At 35.1% G+C, this 24,606-nt stretch overlaps 1 protein-coding gene across 10 annotated transcripts in view; it reads left to right on the forward strand.

Moving 5' to 3' along the window:
• Positions 1 to 24,606, forward strand: part of WDPCP (WD repeat containing planar cell polarity effector) — a 380,072-nt gene that overhangs the window by 79,376 nt on the left and 276,090 nt on the right. For 9 of the 10 annotated variants that reach the window (XM_087436667.1, XM_087436664.1, XM_087436671.1 and 6 more), the window contains 2 exons: positions 14,968 to 15,053; positions 24,089 to 24,136. In XM_087436667.1, coding sequence (XP_087292793.1) covers positions 14,993 to 15,053; positions 24,089 to 24,136 — 109 coding nt within the window. In that variant the 5' untranslated portion in view covers positions 14,968 to 14,992. Of the gene's footprint in view, positions 1 to 14,967; positions 15,054 to 24,088; positions 24,137 to 24,606 lie in introns of those variants that run through there. The other variant, XM_087436673.1, reaches the window with a different exon arrangement.

Genomic DNA, 24,606 nt, shown 5'->3' on the forward strand with positions numbered 1-24,606 from the left:
ATCTCATTGTAGTTTTGATTTGCATTTCCCTGATAGTTAATGATGTTGAACATCTTTTCTTGTGGCTGTTGGCCATCTGTATATCTTCTGTGGAGAAATAGCTGTTCAGTTCTTTTGCCCATTTTTTAATTGGGTTGTTAGTTTTTTTGTTGTTGAGATATATGAATTCTTTATATATTTTGGAGATTAACCCCTTATCAGATATATGGTTTGCAAATATCTTCTCCCAGTTGTTAGGTTGTCTTTTCATTTTGTTGATGGTTTCCTTTGCTGTGCAGAATCTTTTTAGTTTGATATAGTCCCATTTGTTTATTTTTTCTATTGTTTCCTTTGCCTGGTCAGACACGGTACTTAAAAATATGTTGCTAAAACCGATGTTGAAGGAAGTGGCGTTTCCTTCTATCTGTCCAAGTGTAGCACAAAACTATATTTATGGACTTATAATATAGAATTAATTATCATGATCACATTACCAACATTTGTATTTTCCTTGTCTTTTTACTGTTGTGATTGAGATATATTCTAAAAAGAATAATTAAGTCTGTATTTTTGAAGATCAGAAAGGTGGGTACAGGGGTCCGGCCCTGTGGCATAGTGGTTAAGGTCAGCATGCTCCTATACCACTCGTCAGCCATGCTGTGGTGGCAACCCACATACAAAATAGAGGAAGATTGGCAGAGATGTTAGCTCAGGGCTAATCTTCCTCAGCAAAAATAAATAAATAAATAGATGATAGATAGATAGATAAATAAATAAAAGACTTACCTCGTTTAAAAAAAAAGAAAGGTAGGTACGTGTGTTGGAGGTGGTGATGATGAACGAAGATTATTTTATTGTTGTTATTTGCTTATGCAAGCTACCTTTTTTTTTTCTCCCCTGAAATACCTGATATAAGCCATTGCAATTATTTTGCAAGGTCGTGAAAAAAATGCACTTCAACTAGATACAAGTCTCTTTGGAATAATGGAAATTGTCTGCAGCAAAACATTTAAAATGAGCATCAGCAAACAAGATGTTTGTATTAACAGGAACCTAGAAAATGGCTATGCAAAGGTCAAAACTGATCTTTAAATATTAGTGAAATTTAATTTGTTGCATATAATGAATAGAAAGAAGCAGCAGCAGGCCACAGTGAAGAAGCCATTGATAAATTATCTAAATGTCAAAACTGCTTACAGTATGGAAAATGTTAAATTGACAAGATCTATTTAACTCAGTGAATTAAACAGTTTGAACAATGCCCTAGAGAAATATTTTCCAAATTTAAGTATAATAGGAGATTTATAAAGATTTTTGCCACAATTTATTTTGGGAAAGTGAAGGGACTCCTACTTTTCTTTCTAGGCATAGAATTTTTTCTAATCTCTTTTAGTAAAAATGATGCACAGGTTCTTTTGAAACATAGGAATCTGTTGCCTTTTGCTTCATCTAGAAGTAGTATCGTCTGACCAGTTGTGAGCAGCTGTGAAGAACCACCCTTTGGCCATGGCACTTTGCACAGCACCAGCTGAATTGAGTTCAAAGAGCTTTCTGTTATGCCCAATTTTTTAAAAATGTGAATTCTACATTCTCTTATTTTCTTCATATATAAAGTTGATGAAAGAAATTTAAAAAGGACTAAATATGTCCAATGTATACAACAAAGGATTAATATTATTAATACACAAAGGGATAAAGAACTCAACAGAAAGATGGGCAAAAGATAGGAACAGCTAAGTTATAGAAGGAACAAAATTGTTAGAAAATACATGAAAAGATGTTTGATTTCTTTAACAAATGGAAAAATGAAACTTAAAACTACAAAAATCCAATTTTCACCTACCAGACCTTTAATAATGCTCCATATTATTGAGGATATAGGGAAAAGGGCAGTCATGTTATTGGTGGAAATGTAAGTTGGTACAGTCATCTTGGAGGCCAATTTGACAGTAACTATCAAAATGTAAGGTACACGTATATTTTCATGGTTCTATTATTTATAATGCAAAAAGTAGACACAGAATGTTGTTCATTAAGGGAACAGTTAAGTAAATTTTGATCACTTTCTAATGGAACATCTTGCAGCTATTAAAAAACACTGAGGTAAGTCTCTATGTGCTAACAGAATATCTGTGCTGTGATATTCAGTGAAAATAAGCAAATTGTATGTATAGTAAAATGTTGTCTTTACGAAAATACAAAACAAGTCGATATGAGTGTGGACATCCTGTAGGTACATCAGGAAAGTCTGGAAGGCTACATGCCATGCTGTGCAGTGGCACCCTTCAGAGTGGGGAGGGCAGCTGGGAGGAGGAGATGTTCATTTTAACATCAAATACTTCCATGTTGTTTGCATTTTTTAAAACAATAAGTGTGTATTACTATCATAATTTTAAACCCAAGAAGAAACAAAAGACAGAATGTCTAATGAATTTAAAAGTTTCTCTCTCCACTTTTTTTTTTTGCACTTTTAGATTCTATAGCTTGTTTTAAAAATAAGGACATGATAGTGTTTTTAACACACTGCTTTGTGCTTTTGCATTTTGTTTTTACCATTTAATTGCTTAGTGTTATTTGTTAAATCTAAAATTTCTTAAGTTAAAGTATTACATTTTAGCATTTATTGAATACTTGCAGCAGGTGCTTATTATCAAATAAATATGTCCTGAATATTTACACTTAACATTTAGGTTGAAAAGGTGTTCTAGACTTCTGAACTGATCTACGTCTTTATATGCTATGAGATCACACTTATAATATAGAAAAGATCTAGATACATTTAAAATAGTAATTTAATAGTAAATGGCTCCTCACTAAAGGAGCTAGGACATTTATTTGATAGCTGCTGTTTGAATAAAATTAAAAAATAAATTTTTCAGTATTATAGGCAATTAGTTATGCAATACCCACTAATGCTTGGTGCTTTTCATCTTCAAAGCATTATACAATGTTAAATAATCTTTGCAACACTCTTACAAATGTAGGTCAATATCGTTATCCCTGTTTTTGCAGGTGGGGAGAGAGGCAGAGAGGTTAAATGATTTAAGGTAAATTTGTCACATCAGGATTAGAATTAAGGTATTTTTGGCTCAGAACCCACCATTCAGAGCAATAGAACCACACTTTCTTTAGAAGACTTAATCTCTGTGTTCTTGATAAAACATTACTTCTCATTAAACCATATTGAGGTCATCTTTACAATAAAATTCAGAAACAACAAGTTTGATCACTATTTAACCACTTAAAAAAACACACAGCATTTTCTCTTCCATGGCTTTCTGACACTGTATTGTCTTATTCTGTCTTTTTCATTGTCTCCTTTTTGGACAATTACCAAAATATGTATCCTTGACTTTGTTTTTCTTCTGGGATCTTATTCAATGGCTTTAACTTTCCTTTCTATTTAGAAAATTCCAAAATAGTTTTTATATAGTCCGGGCCCCTTTTCTGTATTTCTAGCTACCAGCTAGACGTTTCTTCCCCTATCTACCCTTATACCTTAAAACTCCCACTGTGTTTTAAAATTCAATAAATTGAAGATGAATAAAATTCAATTTACTGACATTAGCAAAACTTGCTCCTTTTCTAGACTAACCTGTTTCTATGTATGTTTCAATCCAAGTCCTGCCCTTGAAACTAGGATAAACCAGGTGGGAACAGGTCTGCATAAGTGGTTTCTGGGAACCAGCTGTGGCCAAGAAAAATGATATTTGTGAGTCTTTTGCAAGGGTGAAGAAGCTGCATCACAGTCTAAGGAAGAGGAAGAGCCAGAATTGCAAACTGAGGGGCAAGGCTAAAGTATAACAGGAGACCAAGTAGCCGGGTCAGTGGCTAGGAAAATTGAGGTGTGTGGGTTGAGTAGTTGAGGCAGTCGTTGTGAACAGAATGCACTGGTACCCTTTTACCTGGCACGTAATGATGGAGGCATGTCTACTCATTGGAGCCATGTTCAAGGCAAGGGTCACTATCTGTGCAGTAACCAAATCCCCATCCCTTGGTGGTTACTGCAAATTCGTCTTCTTCCTTACTTCCACAATTCATCACTCCCCATATGCTGTTGATTTCTTTCTTCAAAAGATAACTTAAGGGGCCGGCCCACTGGCGTAGTGGTTAAGGGTCGTCTGTTCTGCTTCGGTGGCCCGGGGTTTTCGGGTTTGGATCCCAGGCGTGGACCTAGACACCGCTCATCAAGCTATGCAGTGGCGGCATCCCATATACAAAATAGAGTAAGATTGGCACAGGTGTTAGCTCAGGACAATCTTCCTCAAGCAAAAAGGAGGAAGATTGGCAACAGATTTTAGGTCAGGGCCAATCTTCCTCACCAAGAAATCAAAAAAGAAAAGATCACTTGAATCTGTTTTGTTATTTACATTCCAGCTGCCACCATCCCAATTCAAGTCCTTGGTACTGAATTTTGGTGTTATCTGTTACTTTATTACCTTCTAACAGGTCGCTTGTATCAAATATTTCCCCATTTCTCCAATATTCCCACCCACACACTTAATTTTCAAACAATTCTAATCTGTTGATTACCTTTTCTACAATACCTTACCAGATCAGAAACTTTTCGTTATTCCTTATTAGCTACCTAGCAGATATCAAGTCCTAATTCGAAGACTTGGCATTCAAAGACTTCCTTAGTGTGGCCCTGATTTATCTCTTCTATTTGTGCACCAAACCAATTGCTTATTTTTCAAGTAAGTCTTGCATCTTTCTAAGTTATGCTTTTGTATATTGTTCCTTCCTTTTCATGTCTCTTTATCAAAATCTAACAATCCTCCAATTCTCTATAAGAGCATTTCTTTTTTTTAATCTTCTTTTTGATTAAACTTTTATTAAACTATAAAACAAATGCAAAAGAATGCACACATAATAGCACTGCTCAGTGACTTTTCATAAAGTATCCACACTTGTGTAGCCAGGACCAAGATCAAGGAACAGAATATTACTGACACCCAGCACCCCAGTGCCGCTTCTTTTTCCCCTCCGGTCACTACAAACCTCCACACACCAACTCTCTTGTGTCCAGCTCCACTGACTCAACTTTCTGTTTGGGAATTTTGTTCATATTATGTTGTGTTAATTCGTTCTCATGGCTATGTAATATTCTATTGTATGAATATACTAAAATTTATTTATCAATTCTACTGTTGATATACATAAAGGTTATCTCCAGTTTTTGGTTAATATAGAATAATGCTTCTTTGAACATTTTTTTAATTAATTTTTTGTTTATTGCAGTAACATTGGTTTGTAACATTGTGTAAATTTCAGGTATACACCATTATACTTCTATTTCTGCGTAGATTACATCGTATTCACCACCCAAATACTACTTACAACCCATCACCACACACATGTGCCGAATTAACCCTTTCACCCTCCTCCCTCCCCCCTTCCCCTTTGGTAACCACCAATCCAATCTCTGTCTCCATGTGTTTGTTTATTGTTGTTATTATCTACTACTTAATGAAGGAAATCATATGGTATTTGACCTTCTCCCTCTGACTTATTTCACTTTGCATAATACCCTCAATGTCCATCCATGTTGTCACAAATGGCTGGATTTCATCGTTTCTTATGGCTGAGTAGTATTCCATTGTGTATATATACCACATATTCTTTATCCATTCGTCCCTTGATGGGCACTTAGGTTGCTTCCAAGTCTTGGCTATTGTGAATAATGCTGCAGTGAACACAGGGGTGCATGTATCTTTATGCATTGATGTTTTCAAGTTCTTTGGATAAATACCCAACAGTGGAATAGTGGGATCATATGGTAGTTCTATCCTTGATTTTTTGAGGAATCTCCATACTGTTTTCCATAGTGGCTGCACCAGTTTGCACTCCAACCAGCAGTGTATGAGAGTTCCCTTCTCTCCACATCCTCTCCAACACATGTTGTTTCCTGTCTTGTTAATTATAGCCATTCTGACGGGTGTGAGGTGATATCTCATTGTAGTTTTGATTTGCATTTCCCTGATAGTTAATGATGTTGAAGATCTTTTCATGTGTCTGTTGGCCATCTGTACATCTTCTTTGGAGAAATGTCTGTTCAGGACTTTTGCCCATTTTTTAATTGGGTTGTTAGTTTTTTTGTTGTTGAGATGCATGGGTTCTTTATATATTTTGGAGATTAACCCCATGGTTAATGGTATATGGTTTGCAAATATCTTCTCCCAATTGTTAGGTTGTCTTTTCGTTTTGTTGATGGTTTCCTTTGCTGTGCAGGAGCTTTTTAGTTTGATGTAGTCCCATTTGTTTATTTTTTCTATTGTTTCTCTTGCCTGGTCAGACATGGTGCTTGAAAATATGTTGCTAAGACCGATGTCAAAGAACGTACTGCCTATGTTTTCTTCTAGAAGTTTCATAGTTTCAGGTCTTACATTCAAATCTTTAATCCATTTGGAGTTAATTTTTGTAATTTTTGTGTATGGTGTAAGGTAAGGGTCTACTGTCATTTTTTTGCATGTGGCTATCCAGTTTTGCCAACACCATTTGTTGAAGAGACTTTCTTTTCTCCATTGTATGTTCTTGGCTCCTTTGTCAAAGATTAGCTGTGCATAGATGTGTGGGTTTATTTCTGGGCTTTCGATTCTATTCCATTGATGTGTGTGTCTGTTTTTGTGCCAGTACCATGCTGTTTTGGTTACTATAGCTTTGTAGTATATTTTGAAATCAGGGAGTGTGATACCTCCAGCTTTGTTCTTTTTTCTCAGGATTCCTTTAGCTATTCGGGGTCTTTTGTTGTTCCATATAAATTTTAGGATTCTTTGTTCTATTTCTGTGAAAAATGTTGGAACTTTGATAGGGATTGCATTGAATCTATAGATTGCTTTAGGAAGTATGGACATCTTAACTATGTTAATTCTTCGAATTGAAGAGCACGGAATATCTTTCCATTTCTTTGTGTCTTTTTGAATTTCTTTCAGCAATGTTTTATAGTTTTCGGTGTACAGATCTTTCACCTCTTTGGTTAGGTTTATTCCTAGATATTTTATTCTTTTTGTTGCAATTGTAAATGGGATTGTATTCTTAATTTCTCTTTCTGCTACTTCGTTGTTAGTCTGCAGAAATGCAACTTATTTTTGTATGTTGATTTTGTATCCTGCCACTTTAACGATTCGTTTATTACTTCTAAAAGTTTTCTGGTGGATTCTTTAGGGTTTTCTATATATAAAATCATGTCATCTGCAAATAGTGACAGTTTCACTTCTTCCTTTCCAATTTGGATCCCTTTTATTTCTTTTTCTTGCCTGATTGCTCTGGCTAGGACTTCCAGTACTATGTTAAATAGGAGTGGTGACAGTGGGCATCCTTGTCTGGTTCTTATTCTTAGAGGGATAACTTTCAGTTTTTCACCATTGAGGATGATATTAGGTTTGTGGGTTTGTCATATATGGCCTTTATTATGTTGAGGTACTTTCCATCTATCCCCATTTTACTCAGGGTTTTTATCATAAATGGATGCTGTATCTTGTCAAATGCTTTCTCTGCATCTATTGAGATGATCATGTGATTTTTATTCTTCATTTTATTAATGTGGTGTATCACGTTGATTGATTTGCAAATGTTGAACCATCCCTGCGTACCTGGAATAAATCCCACTTGATCATGGTGTATAATCTTTTTAACGTATTGTTGTATGCGATTTGCTAGTATTTTGTTGAGAATTTTTACATCGATGTTCATCAGTGATATTGGCCTGTAATTTTCTTTTTTTGTGTTGTCCTTGTCTGGTTTTGGTATCAGGGTAGTGTCGGCTTTGTAGAATGGGTTAGGGAGCTTCCCCCCCTCCTCAATTTTTTGGAAGAGTTTGAGAAGGATAGGTATTAAGTCTTCTTTGATTGTTTGGTAGAATTCACCAGGGAAGGCGTCTGGTCCTGCACCTTTATTTTTGGGGAGGTTTTTGATTACTGTTTCGATCTCCTTTACTGGTGATTGGTCTATGCAAATTCTCTACTTCTTCTTGATCCAGTCTTGGAAGGTTGTATGATTCTAAGAATTTATCCATTTCTTCCAGGTTGTCGAATTGATTGGCATATAGCTTTTCATAGTATTCTCTTATAATCTTTTGTATTTCTAAGGTGTCTGTTGTAATTTCTCCTTTTTCATTTCTGGTTTTACTTATTTGTGCCTTCTCTCTTTTTTTCTTGGTGAGTCTAGCTAAAGGTTTGTCAGTTTTGTTGATCTTTTCAAAGAACCAGCTCTTGGTTTTATTAATTTTTTCTATTGTTTTTTTAGTCTCTATTTAATTTATTTCTGCTCTGATTTTTATTATTTCCCTTCTTCTACTGATTTTGGGCTTTGTTTGTTCTTCTTTTTCCAGTTCCTTTAGGTGCATGGTTAGATTGTTTATTTGAGATTTTTCTTGTTTGTTGAGATAGGCCTGTATTGCTATAACCTTCCCTGTTAGAACCGCTTTTGCTGTATCCCATAAATTCTGGCATGTCGTATTTTCATTTTCATTTGTCTCCAGGTATTTTTTGATTTCTTCTTTGATTTCTTCATCAACCCAGTCGTTGTTCAGTAGCATTTTGTTTAATCTCCACGTATTTGTGGCTTTTCTGATTTTCTTCCTATAGTTGATTTCCAGTTTCATACCGTTGTGGTCAGAAAAGATGTTTGGTATGATTTCAATCTTCTTAAATTTATGGAGACTCGTTTTTTGGCCTAATGTGTGATCAATCCTGGAGAATGTTCCAAGTGGATTTGAAAAGAACGTGTATTCTTCGGTTGTTGGATGGAATGCTTATAAGAGCATTTCTTTATTATCAAATAGAACATCTACTGAACACTCATAACCCTTTGTTTATGTCACTAAATTAGCACTTACCATAAACTTCATATTGTTGTTTTTTGTTTTTTGTTTTTTTTACCTGCTACACTGAATTATAGCTATTTGTTTGTAGAGACCCTGCTTTATAAATCTTTGTGTCTGTGACTCACAAGTAAATATCATACACCTGAAGTGCTCAAAGTATTTGTGATATTTAATTAACATTTAGATATTACAGGATTCTTTAAGGTACAAATGACTCAGTGTTGCAAGTACTCCAGTCTTTTGTTACAATAGCCTCAATCCAAGGTTGAGGTCACTTTATTTGGAGACTCCTCTGCCCTTTTACACTAACTTTATCATTGTTTAATTGTTTGAATTAGTGTTGAATATTTCAAAAATCTTGATTTCTGATAACATGACATTGATTAAATATGTTCATGCGTATCGTTAATGGGTATTAATATAATTCTAGCGGCCGGCCCCGTGGCTTAGCGGTTAAGTGCGCGTGCTCTGCTACTGGCGGCTCGGGTTCGGATCCCGGGTGCGCACCGACGCACCACTTATCCGGCCATGCTGAGGCCGCGTCCCACATACAGCAACTAGAAGGATGTGCAACTATGACATACAACTATCTACTGGGGCTTTGGGGGAAAAATAAATAAATAAATAAAATTATAAATATAATTCTATGTTGATGGCATTAGACAAGAGATTGTGGAGAAATACATTGTATTTTATGTAATTTGAAAATTACCTAATGATGACTAGAACATCTAATACAACTAACCAGTGGTTTATCTTAATTTTGTGGTATTTAGTTGTCTTTATTTTTGTACATTTTGAATTGATGAGTAGATATTCCTGAGAAAGTCTATTGATAATAAATAGCAAGTATATGTTCTAAGTTTATGCCCAAGAGAGATTCCCTCAGACTCTTTGAGGTATTTTGCTAATATACATTCATTTTAAATGTCTTATTGGTGCCATGGTATCATTTATCTTTGCTAAACTATAGCGATGTCTTCTCTGTTAATTCTTTCTTGTGGTGTTTTACCTTAGGGTTTTTTTTTGCCCTCAAGCTTCCTGTCCTTTCCAAAGCAGTCAAAATTGCTGACTTCAGAAACCAAGGAAGACAAGTATTTTGCAGAATTATTTAGTGGCAAGTAATCTTTACCTCTAAAATATAGTTTTTAGTTTTCAAAAGAAGATCATCGAAAGTATAACAAGTCACAGCATCTTAGAGCAACTGTTTCTAATTTGCATGTTACTTTCTTAAAATTTAGTGTATATGGTAACATTTATTCTTAAGGCAAATAAATATTAATTTATTATAATGTAACCTGTTTTGGAGGAAAGGCTTTAAACTTTTTGAGGATGTAAGTAAAAAGTAAGAAGACTCTCTAGGATCCTCTGATCTCGGCCCTCAAAGTTTCGGGGATCATAGATTCTCCCACTACAAGAGAACAACCATCTAGATTTAGGTCAAGCTCAATTTAAATCGTGCTTCTTATTCTCTCATGGAGACTGCAAGTTTGGATTCAGAATGGCCTTCTGAGGTATCTGAGACTGTCATCAACTACCTTATAAAATTAAAGTAAACAGAAAATTGTAAAAGTTAAGATATTTTAAAATAAATTAAAATTAAATTATGGGCAATTTTATTGTTGTTCAGGTTTTTCCTTCTACTGTTCTTTTTGTGTGGAAAATTCTTTGCTATATTTTTTATTCATTCATTTCTTTATTCATTTTCCCCCTATATAGCTACTTTTGTTCTAGTTCTAAGTCATGTGCATTGAGTTTTATCTCCAGAGAAATGCACAAGGGCACTGAATGGGGCAGCATTTCTCAGTTCATTTTGTTAGGCACTTCCTGTTTCACTACCTTTTTAATCCCTGCCCACTCCCCCCTCCGGAAATGCAGAATCCAGCATTTTTCTGAAATTTTTTTCTTCCCTCCTTCAAAACAAATGCACTAATACAATGTTTGAATAATACAAGCTCTGTCTTGACTACTTCCTCCAGGCAGATTTTTCAAACGAGGAAGTTACCAGCATTCTTTTTAACTGGAGGCATTCTTAAGGTGCAAGATGTTTAAAGGTCTGTGTCTTTCAAAAAATCTGCACAGTGTAAAGATGGCAAGACATCTTGAGGACTAAAAAGGATATTGATTTGGTCCCCTCCGACCAAGCCCATCTAGTTATTATAGATTTTTATAAATTTGTTTTATTTACCCCATTAATTCTCTTTAGTTTTATATGGTCTTACTAGCAGATTAGAAGTTCAGGGGAAAAGAAGGATGAATAACCCATATTTGACTACCTTTTGCCCCCCTGTTAATGCATGACCCCTGCAAAGCCTCCTCCTTAATTATATATATTTTAGGGAGTCCACAGGAGTTGTCACATGTGTTCATAAACAAGTCCAATCATTTACTAATGGCCATTGGCCATTTTCTTCTCATTTGCCTCACCCACTACTTGCTAGGCCTGCTCCATCTACTGATTATTGCTGCTGTTTCTCCAGGTGGTATAGATTACTCCTTGGCCACCATGTCTACTTTTGCCCCATTTTGTCTGAATACCACCACTCTCGTTGAGTATATTTATCCAAAGGGCTACCAGTCCTGCTTACTTTCTGCTGGGTACCACCCCCTATGGTTACTTCACCACCCTTATACCAGATGTTCTCTGTGGGGCCACAAAGGGGTCCTTTATAAAGTAGAATCTCTCTCTCTCCCTTTTGTCCTGTACTTTTTAGTGGGAAACTAGAACAGTGTTATTTGTATATCAGAGCATTTTGAGAAATAGCTTGTACATTTTTCTCAATCCTCCCTCCCGCCATTGGAACCAGATGTGAATCCTTGGGTGCTGAGCTGGAAGACAAGTCCAGATCATAGACTCTACACTGTACTGTTCTCAGAATTTCCCCTTATGTCCAAATGCAAAGGATCAAGGGCTTTGATTCACAGACCTCATTTTGCTTATTTTCCCCCAAACTCTGTAATTTCTGAGTAGTTTAGGACTTTCAAATTTAGTAAGATATGGGCAGTGGACCTATTGGTCTTCATGTTAAAAGCATTCCTGTCTCTTAGAAACAGCCAATGTGGATTACAAAGAAAACTATACTCCACTCTCCATTTCTGTTTTCCGGGGAAAGTTTTGAGAAATTCTTTATTAGTGAATTGACTTAAACTGAAAAACAGAATTTCAAGTGCAGTCTTCTTTTGATATATATATATATATGTAAAGATGTGGTTCTTTTGGTATCAGCTATAAAATCTTATCTATATTTACTTTGCCTGATAAAACGTTTTTATGTAGCTGCTGACAGCTAACCTTCAGCCTTGTCTTTGCCCAAATTGTCATAATTTTAATATTGGTATCTGAGTAAACACTAAATGGAGGAATGTGAGTTTTTACTTTCTAGTATAGTCTAGAAGTTGTGACTTTTGATTCTCAATATCAGAGAAAGTATGCACCTGTTTCATCACATCTTTTCTTGCCTATTCCCAGTGAAATATTAATCTATTTGCATGTCCTAATTCAAATAGTTCCTCTTGTATAGTAACTTCTCCACATACAGATGTTTTTCCTTCATAAAACCCCTATTGTATGTAGTACTTATTCTTTCATTTCACCTTGTAAAATTACTGTATAAATTGAGAGACCATATTTAATACTTCTTTTGTTTTTTCCATATAAATTTGCATGGTGCTAGACATATTGAGTAATAGTAGCAGCAGCAACAACAATGGCAATAATAAGGTAATTGAATAAAGGCATCCTCAAAACAGTCCTGAGGTGGGTACTTTATTATACCCATTTTATACCTGGGGGAACTTAGAGAAGTTAAGTAATTTGTCCAAGTTAGCTAGTAAGCTGAGAAGTTAAAATAAGAAACCAGGCAGTTAAGAGTCTAGAATTCACACATTAAGCTTAATAAATGCAAAATAAATATATATTTAATTTATTAACTGATTCTTTAAACAAACATTCCAGACTTCATCCATCCAAATGAGAAGGGTGCAGTTTGCATATTCTAATGCAGTAAGTATTTTAGTTTTAAAAAAAGAATAACTATAAAGTAATAATTCTGAAGTAAGCCTCATAAAACTAACTGAAAGCAAATTCCAAAGAACATGGCTTTAGAAATATTTTGAGTAATGGCAGCCTCACTAGAGTCCCTCCCAAGATGACAACTCTGAAAGATAATACTCAATTGAATTGAAAAATTCATAATTAGCTTAATATCCCTTTTTCTATGCTGCCTGCTAATAAGGAACTGTGTCCTCTTTTCGTAGTGATGGAGTCCACAAGCTCTCCTACCCGATACTGTATACAGTGGCAGCCAGCTTCTGGTTAGAGCAGGGCAGAGCTGGGAATTGAAGGATCCTTTGTTTCATCTCTAACCTTTTAAGGCACTTTAGTGCAAGGAAGAAAGTGAATTCAGATTAATCCAAAATTTACTATTATTATTATAGCCTGTTTTCTTGCTACCCTTTTCAACTTCATTTTTCTATCACTTTCCACCAAGCATCACAGTCAGCCGCCATCCCTGGGACATGCCATCCTTTTACTCAAACTACTGCATACTCTCTCTGACACCTATGTATAGCCCAGAACAGTAGAACGCTATGGTTGTGAGCACAGACCCTGGAGCCAGTGTGCTTACATTCAAAGCCTGCCTCCCCTACCTGCTGGCTATCTGACCTCTCTGTGCTTCAGTTTCCTCATTATAGAAGTAATGATGGTACTATTTCAAAGAGTGGCTATGAGGATTAAATGAGTTAATGCATATAAAATGTTTAGAACAATGCTTGTCACAAGGTAATATTGAGTATTATCTGCTGTTATCACTATTATCGTTTTCATCATCATCATTCAGCTAGTGAAATCTTCTGCTTCTTTGAGGTCCTGCTAACATTTCACAACTTCTCTGTAGCTTTCTCAGAGCCTTGCTGTTTGAGGCAGGCTCGGGCCCTTCTTTTATGCTGCCACATTGTTCACTTTGCCATTTCAGTAATTAGCATACTGTGACTTGTCAGTTGAACATGCATCTGTTTCTTGATGATTGTAAGTACATTGAGGTCAAATGTAAAGGTGAAGGAAGGAACAAAGAAGTTTGTACTAAGTCTAAAATTATTTTGGATTATCACCTACATGAATAGTATAGGAAATATTTTCAGTCACTCCTAATGTTAAAGAAGCTGAGGGTTTTTCCTCTATCTAAAAGATGTCTTAAAATATGTTTCAAGCTTCTTTTGTTATTCAGAAGTTTATTGGAAAGAACAATTCTTTTATGATCTCTATAAAGAAAATGTCAATAGTTTACTTTACGTATTGCTAATATATAGTAAAATATACATATAGTATAGTACTATCTATATTTCCAAGCAAACATTTGAAAGCTATATGAATTCCTTTCAAATGTTTGTAAACTGTTGATTTTTTTTCTGATTCAGATTGGTCTTCTCTCAATCAGTCCAAATTGATGAGGTTCTACTTGATAAAAAAATATCAGTAATATCCATTACTAGCCCGTGCTATTAAAACTGAGAGGAAATACAGGATGTACATTTTTGTTATCTTGGTTTTTTTTTTCAATGCAAGTTAGAGTAGAATATCTGGATCTGTCATGACATGCAGATTAACAAACTAATGCGAATGCTAATGTGGTTTCACACAGTTTGCTTCTAAGTAAATGGGTTTCTTATAATAGTAACTATATACCATTTACCCTGCAAATTCCACTTTAATTAGCCTGTTTGTATGCGGGAGATTGTAAATATTTGCTTAGTATATTAAAAATATACCACAAAATTTGTTTGTACTTAATAATTACCTAACAGATGTTTGTTTTCGTTAAAAATGTTTTTTAAAATGCTTAAATACTAAATAATTTTAAATATACTCAGAGCATTAAAAGCCGAAAATATGTTATTGAAAACCCAAATATGTATATTCTTCTTACCACCTTTCCCAATGTGATGACATACCAAATCTAGGAAAAGAAGTGTATTTTTCCTTTTTCTAGAGTTTATTTCTGGATGGTTAACCAAAGATACATTAAAGTGTGTTTATTCTAATGAACCATATCTCAAATATCAGTAGTGACAGATGATTCTTTCTATTATTTCTAAGGGATCTTGGTTTTATTGACAATAGAAGATAATTAATTGGCACCTTTTTTTAATTATTTTTTAAACAGGACAGAGATTTTTTTCTGCCGTCAGATGTCTTTCTGCTTGACTGAACTGCACCTGTGGTCTTTGAAGAATACCTTACACATTGGGGGTAAATGAGCTCTGGATTAATTTCAATGTTTTTCAAATATAAGTTACAACATTATAAATAAGTACTAGCAAAAGTTAGAGCCTGGATTCTCCAACTGGAGTTGCATTATTTTCTTTATACTTAATGAAAAATTGGCTAATAAAAAATAATTCCTTTTAGCTACTCTGATTAACTTACTTTTTTCAGCTTGAGTTAGAGTTTCTGTTGTGAACATTAATTTTATTGGCATAATATTTGTTTCTTCTTAAGATACATACATGTTCAGTTTTTTCCTAAGATTGTTCATAACTGATTTATATTTATAAATATTTGCAGGCTAGCTAATGGTAAAGGCATTTCTATTTGATATTAAAATGATATTTGAAACATACAGCTAAGATGTACAATTAATTACATTCATGTTCTTTGCATTTCACATTTTGTGGAAAGCAGAGTAATGTAAGTGTGTTTTAACAATGCTTATTAGTATTATAGGATAAAGTATATCATTAGGAAACATCTTTTAAAAAATCTTTTCCTTTTTGATTATCCAAAGCAACTCTTGCATTTAGGAGACGTTTTATTTATATGCCTTTAGCATCATTACTAACAAAATTGTTTACCTTGCAAAATATTGTTTCTTTATATCAAATACATAATTACAGATGAATGTTATAATTTCATTAAATTTACCTTGCTTAAAATGTGTAAGGATAGAACTTCCAGTTAAACACATTTTCTTCCTCCCCAAATTCTTCTAAAACGAGAGTAAATGAATTAAAATAAAGGCGGCATAAACCCACAAGGACTAGGAGAATAGGAGAAGAGACAATTACAGTTTGACAATTTTTGGAAGATAGAAAGGATGCAGGAATTAGCAAAGCTTAAAAATCTGAATGTCAAGTGTCTACAGAGGAGAATTCCAATGACAGCCAATTTGTGTCTCAAAACTGTAGAAAGATAAAGAAATTTGAGGAACCAGATACTGCAGAAGAAGGGGATGAGACATGAAAGTGATAACAAAGAGACTTGAAAGTCTGCTTAAGTAGTGAGACACCTCTCATACTGTGGAAATATTTAATTAGGGAGGCTCTAAACTTGGACATCAGCCCTAGTGGAAGAAGACAGGAGAGAGGTGCTGAACTGAAAACAGATGGAGTGAAAGCCTAAACTGATGGGTGACGTCCTCCTAATCCCACTTGGTTCTGAGAATGACGCAGCCAGTTGTACACTTTCCAAGAAAGAAGGGCTTGAGGGAGTCCTCTCTGAGTGACTGCATGGCCCCAGAGAGACCTTTCTACATTGACATTTGAGGGAATCCTCTAGTGAAACACCTTGTCCCTGGCTGATCACCACTTGGCAAGCCCTATTCATGTACACAGAGATGCTTCTAATCAGCTTTCTCGTGCTTACTTTTAAATATGAACAACAAGAAACAAAATACAGAAGCTTCAGGAAACACTGGAAAGTTATACTAATCTCTAGGAAATTAAAAATATGTAGCAGAAAAAATTTTAAAATCAAAGGAGTGAAAGAAATTCTCTCAGAAAATAGGAAAAAAAATACAAAAAAAGAGGGATTATTTCATTGCTTGTGAAAGTATAAATTGGTCCAACCACTTTAGGAAACAATTTGGTATTATCTAGTATAGTTGAAGATGTATGTCACCTATTGACCAATAATTCGACTCTATTAGGTATATAGCCTTACGAAAGCCCTGACACTTGTGCATCAGGAGACATGTACAAAAGTGTTTATAATAGTACCATTTGTAACGCAGAAAACTAGAAATAACCCAAATGTCAATCAGCAGGAGAATGGGTAAATTTATGCAACAGAGAAAGTGAATAATTATAGCTACATGCAACAGCATAGATGAATGTCAGGAACGTAATATTGTGCAAAAAAATAAAAAAGTAAGTTGCAGAAGAGTACATACAGTATGATTGTATTTAGAAGTTCAAAAACAACAGGCAAAATTAAATAATGTATTGTTTCAGGAGACAAGCATATGTGATAATACTATAAGAAAAATTAGGATTAAAAACACAAAATTTTATTATAGCTCTGAGAGGGGAAGAAGTAGAATGGAAATAGGAAAGGGCTCACAAGAGTCTTAAAAGGAATGTTTTTTTTCTTAGATTTGCTGGGTTTTGTATGTTTTTAATCTTATATTCTTTTGTATTTTATTTTTTAACAGTACATATAGTCTTTTGTATTTAATTATACAATCGATTTAATTAAATTAAATTGATTAAATTAAATAATTAAAATGATTTTAAAAAACTTCAACAGTATTTTTAGTATAACACTATTATTTAATAATAAATATACATACAGAAAAAACTCTTAAGAAGAGACAACAAAATGTTATTAGTAGCTGTCTCTGAAGAATGGAAATATGGGACATTTAACTTTTTTGCTTTTCTTATTTTCCAAATTTTATACAATGAACATATATTATTTTTATAATCAAGAAAACATAATTATGTTGAAATATACATACAAATGAAATGAATGCTGTGACAAAAGACAAGGATAATAAATAGGAAAGATAAGAATATTAGAGTTTTGGGGCTGGCCGGATGGCACAAGTGGTTAAGTGGGCACGCTCCGCTGTGGCGGCCCGGGGTTTGCCGGTTCAGATCCCAGGCACGCACCAGTGCACTGCTTGTCAAACCATGCTGTGGCGGCATCCCATAAATAGTGGAGGAAGATGGGCATGGATGTTAGCCCAGGGCCAGTCTTCCTCAGCAAAAAGAGGAGGATTGGCAGATGTTAGCTCAGGGCCGATCTTCCTCACACACACGAAAAAAAGAATATTAGAGTCTCAACCTAGGAACTCTACATTCAACTAATAATTTCAGGAAAAGTAGCAAAGAGGAAGGGAGGAAATTATCAAAGAAATATTTTTAAAAATTTTCCTAGAACTAAGAAAGTGAGTGCGTAGATGGAAAGGACCCATAAGTACCCTACACAGTGAATGAAAGACCTGTATCAAGGCACATCATTGTATAATTTCAGAACACTGAGGATAAAGAAAAAATCCAGAGACCTTATAGCAAAAAAGAAAAAACAGGTCACATACAAAGGGTTGGAATTCAGATTGTCCTTGGCCATTTTAACACCAGTAGTGGAAGCTCTGAGACAATGGAACCATGTCTTCAAAATTCAGAGGAAAATTATTTCCAACTTAGTATTCTCTTCCCAGCCAGCTAGTCAATCAATTGCAAGAAGAAAATACATTTTCAGCTGTGTAAATTCTCACCAAATTTACCATTCTTTTCTCAGTCAGCTACCAGAGCATTATTTGTCCTGCCAAACAAGGGACTTAAACTAAGACAGAGGAAGATACCCCTCTCCAGTCAGGAGAAGATAGAGAGGATGCACAGGACAGTGTCTGGGCATCAGACCTAGAAGTTAGCCAATCCAGACTGGATCGGGATCGGGAGTTCCCATGAGGGATATTGCCAATAAAAAAATTTTACTGATTGGTCACCTGATATTGGAGATTAATTAGTGTTATATATTTTTTTAAGCAAATAAAAAACAAGGAAATTTTTAACTTTAGGGAAGTTGTATAAGAAAGGAAATGCAATCACAGTGTCCCCCATGGTTGGGTTGTGAATAATACTTATATATTCATAACTTTGTAAGCACCGACAACCAAAAATTGTGCTTTAATTATGTTGGGAGGTTGGGAAAGAGTGTCTGGAGATGGGGAGGGGCACACAGCAGTAAAAGATAACTGAATTCTCAATTTCTGTGGTGGATAGGCAATAGATAATATCTAAAACTGAAGAATCAAGAAATAATAGGACTAGCAATAGGACTAGGGACATATTTATAAATATGGAGGTATATATAAGAAATAGCTAAGGATTGAAAATAATAATCTCTAGGGACAGGTAATGAGGGCTAGAAGATATACAGTATGGCACTGTTGCTTATGTTGAAAGCCTTTAAAAACCTGAATTTTTAAAGCCTTGCAGATGTTTGAATTAGATATTTAAAAAAGAAAGATTGAAAACCAAAAGTAACAATCCTTTTATACCCCCAAATACATTGGTAACATCATAATTAGTGATATTCTTCTAGAAAGCTCAAATCGGTGTCAATGCAAATATTCTTTAAAAAGAAGTGTGAAGATACATTCGATCACCTACAGATAGGTATAATTTTCTTAAAGAAGGAAAAAGTGGGATTTGAAGCGATTAAGGTCCTTATTTGTGTTATATTTTGTTTCTGTTTCTTGCACTAAAAAAACAACAGTGATTCAGTGATTAATGCCTTAGTCAATGTACATTTCTGAAAATTTAAATCTTAATGAAAATGTGCTATTAGCTATTTTGACATTCTCCAGAAACAATGATTTATAGAGTGAAATATTTTATTGTTAATTACTGGTATTTATTCTTATTAATGAAGCCACCAGAATTGTTTTATGGTTGGAATCTTAAATTGAAGTATTTTCTTCTCTGATCATAATTGCCTGTTTTGTCATCTCTCTTATTCCCTTCTCTCATATATCTAGGTTTTATGCTTCTTTGAGATCATCAATCGCTTAATCCCTTCCTTTTCTTCTAGCCCATTATTCCCCTCTTCATTTATCTTCCTACCCAGCGTGGACCGCATGGTTAGAAAAATGATCAATTCTATCTTGATTCCCTTATACCCCTAGTCTTCTGTTACATACCTAGGAAATTCCTTGTCTACCACTCCATCTGTCCTGAAGTCCTCTGTCCCTGCTCCTCCTATTCAGAGACAGTGAGTGGTTTTTAGAGAAGAATCCCATAGTGGTGCACAATGGCCCCAGTGGGCAGTAAGGTCTTTAGCCCTAAATGGATCTTCAGCAGAGCCTTTACATTCTCTGCTGGGAACGTTCTTCTCTTTGAACTCATATGAAATCCTACCTCTTCTTTAGGGCTCAGCTTTAATAAGTCACCTAGAGAAGCCTTCTCTGCCCTCTAGACTAAGTTAGTAACCCTGATACATGCTCTCATTATGCTTGACATTTAAAGTATTATTTTAAATTGAGGCGTAATTGACATATTATATTAGTTTCAGGTCTACAGCATAATGATTCAATAAGTCTAGTTAACATCCATCACCATACAATAGTTACAAATTTTTTTTTCTTGTGATGAGAACTTTTTAGATTTACTCTCTTAGCAACTTTCAAACATGCAATACAGTATTGTTAACTCTAGTCACCATGCTGTACATTATATCTTCATGACTTATTTATTTTATAACTGGAAGTTTGTACCTTTTGACCCCCTTCACCCATTTCACCTACCCCCCTTGCCTCTGGCAACCACCACTCTGTTCTCTGTATTTATGAGCTTGTTTTTTTTATTGTTGTTTTTTTAATATTCCACATATAAGTGAGATTATACAATATTTATCTTTCTCTTTCTGACTTATTTCACTCAGCATAATGCCCTCAAGGTCCATCCATGTTGTCGCAAATGGCAAGATTTCCTTCTTTCCTATGGCTGAATATTCCGTTGTTTATATATATCACATCTTCCTTATCCATTCATCCATCGATGGACAGTTAAGTTGTTTCCATATCTTGGCTATTGTGAATAATGCAGTGAACATGGGGTTGCATATATCTTTTCAAGTTAGTGTTTTCATTTTCTTTAGGTAAATACCCACAAGTGGAATTGCTGGATCATGTAGTAGTTCTATTTTTAATTTTTTGAGGAACCTCTCATAGTGGCTGTACCAATTTACAGTCCCACCAATAGTGTACAAGGGTTCCCTTTTCTCCACATCGTTACCAGCACTTGTTATTTCTTGTCTTTGATAATAGCTGTTCTAATTTGAAATAATCACAAACTTATAGAAAACCTGTCAGTACAGAGAATTTTTTTTCTTGAATGATTGAAGAGTAAGTTGCAGACCTCATGCCTCACCATCTCCAAATACATTAGTGTGTATTTCCTGTAGAAAGGATGTTGTCCCACGTTTCTACTATATAACCATCAAAATCAGGAAATTAACAATGATAATAGTACTACCATCTAGTACTCAGTTTCACCAATTGTCCCACAAATGTCCTTTTTTAGCAAAGAGATCTTGTTCAGGATCATATGTTGCATTTATTCTTCATGTCTCTTTAGTCTCTTTCATTCTGAAACAAATCCTCATCCTTTTAATTTTAATTTTTTTTTTTAACTTTTGTGACCTTAACACTTTTGAATATTTTATGCCAGTTATTTTATAGAATGTCCCTACATTTGGATATGTTTGAAGTTTCCTCACAATTAGGTTCACATTATGCATTTTTTGGTGGGAATATCCCAGAAGTGATGCTGTGTTCTCACAGCATCCTATCAGTTGGTACACAATTTCAATTTGTGCCTTTACTGATGATGTTCATGATTACTTGACTAAGGTGGTGTTGGCTAGGCTTCTCCTCTGCAAAGTTGCTTTCTCCTTTGGAATTAATTAGTATTTTGTAGAGAGGGACCTTGAAATTATGTAAATATCCTGTTCCTCATTAAACTTTAAATATATTTATTATTTATTTTATCACTATAGACTCAGGTTCCCTATTTTATTCAATGATTTTAATCCATTACTATCATGATCAATTTTGGTGTTTAAATTGTCCCCGATGTGGCCAGTGGGACCCCTTTTGAGCTGGCTTCTGTGTCTTTGTGTTGTGTCTCCATCAGTATTTGAGCATTTCCATTCTTTCTAGCACAACAACAGATCTTCCAGGCTCTTATTAACTTTCCCTTTCCTAGCCCTGCAATCAGCCACTTCTCTAAAGAGCTTGGTTCCTTTTAGAGGAGAACGGTATCTAAAAGCCAAGATGTGCTTTAGGTGCGCTCATTGCTATTGGAGTATCATTGCTCCCAGGCCTTCTCAGTGGGCAGAGCTTAGGTGATGTATGTATATAGCCACATTCGTTTCTGTATCTATCTCTATATATTGAAAACCATGAGTTCACACTGGTACCTTCAATTCTAATCTACCACCACAGGGTTCATTCTAATTTTCTCCCTTTCTATATTTGTACTTCTATTCTCAGACAGTGGGGGAGCTGGGGCTCCCATATCTTTGATTTATTTACTTACTTAATCAATCACCCTGTATATCATCAGTCTCCTGTCTTTGTGTCCACTCCCTCCCCTGTGTGGATGCCTTTCTCACCCCATAAGAGTGTAAGTTCTAACATACCACATTAGGCTGCCTCCATATGTGGATGTCCTCCTCACCATGTTCAGCCTCTAACACCCCACACCAGGCCATTGCCCTGTGTGAATGTCCTTCTCACCCTGCTAGGGTTCTGACACACCATGTCAGGCCGACTGTCTGCATGGACACCTTCCTCATTCACCTTAGGGTCTGACACCCACATTGGATAGGTCTCCTTATGTAGATGCGCTTCTTGTCCTGCTTGGGTTTTGACAGCCCCAGTCTGGGCCAGATGCAGTAAGTCAGACTTGTGCACAGAATTTAGGGCCCCTTATGATCTTCATAATTCTATTCTAGAGTTGTAAATATTTGGTTGCATAGAATGATGGAATATTATAATAGAGGGTATTGCCTGTGTGCATAATGCCTATGGTTCTTGGATTTTAAAAACAGCCTTTTTTTTGAAGTGTAACATATGTATTGAAGAGTATAAAGATTATAAGGATATGTTTGGAACTATCAAAAAGTGAACACACCCATAAAATCATCACCCAAGTCAAGAAATAAAATGTCAGTACCCTAGGACCTTTCTCAGTCACTCCTTATCAGATATTTTCAATCTAACCAATAGAAATAAACTGCATTCTTTAAAATTACATGTACCAATTAATGGCATGATGAATAAAATAGAGCTTCAATAAGTACATGATTGACTATTTTTAAAAAATATATTTGAGGGGCTGGCCCGGTGGCATAGTGGTTAAGTTCGCGAGCTCTGCTTCAGTGGCCTGGGGTTTGCAGGTTCAGATCCCGAGTGCAGACCTATGCACCACTTATCAAGCCATGATGTGGCAGGCGTCCCACATATAAAGTAGAGGAAGATGGGCATGGATATTAGCCCAGGGCCATTCTTCCTTGGCAAAAAGAGGAGGATTGGTAACAGATGTTAGCTCAGGGCTAATCTTCCTCACCAAAAAAAAAAAAATATATATATATATATATTTGAAAAGTTAGTTACAGCTGTAATACTTTTTTTAAGGTTTCATCATTCAGTTTGAGAAAGTTTGGAGCCGTCAGTCACTAGGGGGCAGCCTGTACTGCTTCCACTTCTTTAGAAACAGTTGTATCCTTTTGTTAGTAACTAGAATTATTTTGCATAGAAAGAAACAAATGTTACTTCAAAGAAAGAAATATTTCACTATTCACAGATAGGAAGAAAATGGACGCAATTATTTTTGTTTTCCTGTAATTAAATTGCAAGAACAGATTCCTTGGTTAAATGACTCAACGTGTAGGAAGCCTGGCTTTGCTTTTGTAGCCCCAGCAGAATATCAAACTTTGAGTGGGTTTGGAAGGTTTTTTGGGTCTAAACAAGCTTCAGATAATTTATCCATACCTTCCTCTAATCCTGTCTTTCTTTCCTGCACATTTTCCCCAAACAGCATACTAGATTTGAACTAAGTCAGAGAAAAGAAAGCCACAGCTCAGAATCCAACAGTTTGGACATTTTCTTCCATCCACTGCTTTCATTTGGCCTTCTTAGTGACGGTTCCTTTTGGTAGCGCCCTGTGAAAAATATCAGAGGAAGTGTGAAAGAGAAAAGTTGGTTTTCCTTGATTTTAGTTCTTTACTACTACTTTTCTTGTGCCATTCTAATTTTTTGTAAATCTTTTCTAATTAGATTGATAAACTGTTCAGTTCCTGCATATCCCTAGAATAGATGAACCTATCTATGTCCAGATACTTTTGAACTATTTTATTTCTAGTAACATAAAGAGATTGTTTCTGTCCTCCTCCCTGCCTTTCCCTCCCACCCCTACTCCCCACCATATAGTATGGTTTGGCTTCTTAGTCTCTAGAACTTTTTATCATAATCTAATGTTATTTCTTCCTTTCTATAGATAGAGACATTGGGATCTATCAGTATTATGACAAGAGAGATCCACCCGGTAAAGTATCTATTCTATTCAATTAATTTTTATAAACCAAATATTCTAAACTATAAAATACTGACCATTAAAAACTCTTGTTTTATGAGCTTTAAATAAATTCTAGAATTTAAAGAAAAGTCACTTCAATTCTTTAGAAAAATGCTAAGGTTGATATCTATTCTATATAAAATAAAGCCATATTGAGAAAATGCTGTAGAAGAACATGAAAATTTTCATTTTACTGCTGATCAGACTGATGACTGGACAGCCTATTCACATTTATTTATCAGTGTCCCAGTAGAGGGCATTGTTAATGCATGAGTTCCACAGATGCTGGCCTCCTGGATCCTCACCTGATATCTGAAATAGGCATTTCTGAGTGAATGATCAATTTTCTTTATCTGATTAATCCTGTTAATCCCAGAAGTTTCATGATGGGCCAAAAGGTCTTTCTAGCTAGAGTTACTTCCTGTTTTGGTCTCTGTTGA

This window comes from Ceratotherium simum, chromosome 11 (assembly GCF_057802395.1).
Source record: "Ceratotherium simum simum isolate JZ-2026a chromosome 11, ASM5780239v1, whole genome shotgun sequence".
NCBI classification, from domain to species: Eukaryota; Metazoa; Chordata; class Mammalia; order Perissodactyla; family Rhinocerotidae; genus Ceratotherium; species Ceratotherium simum.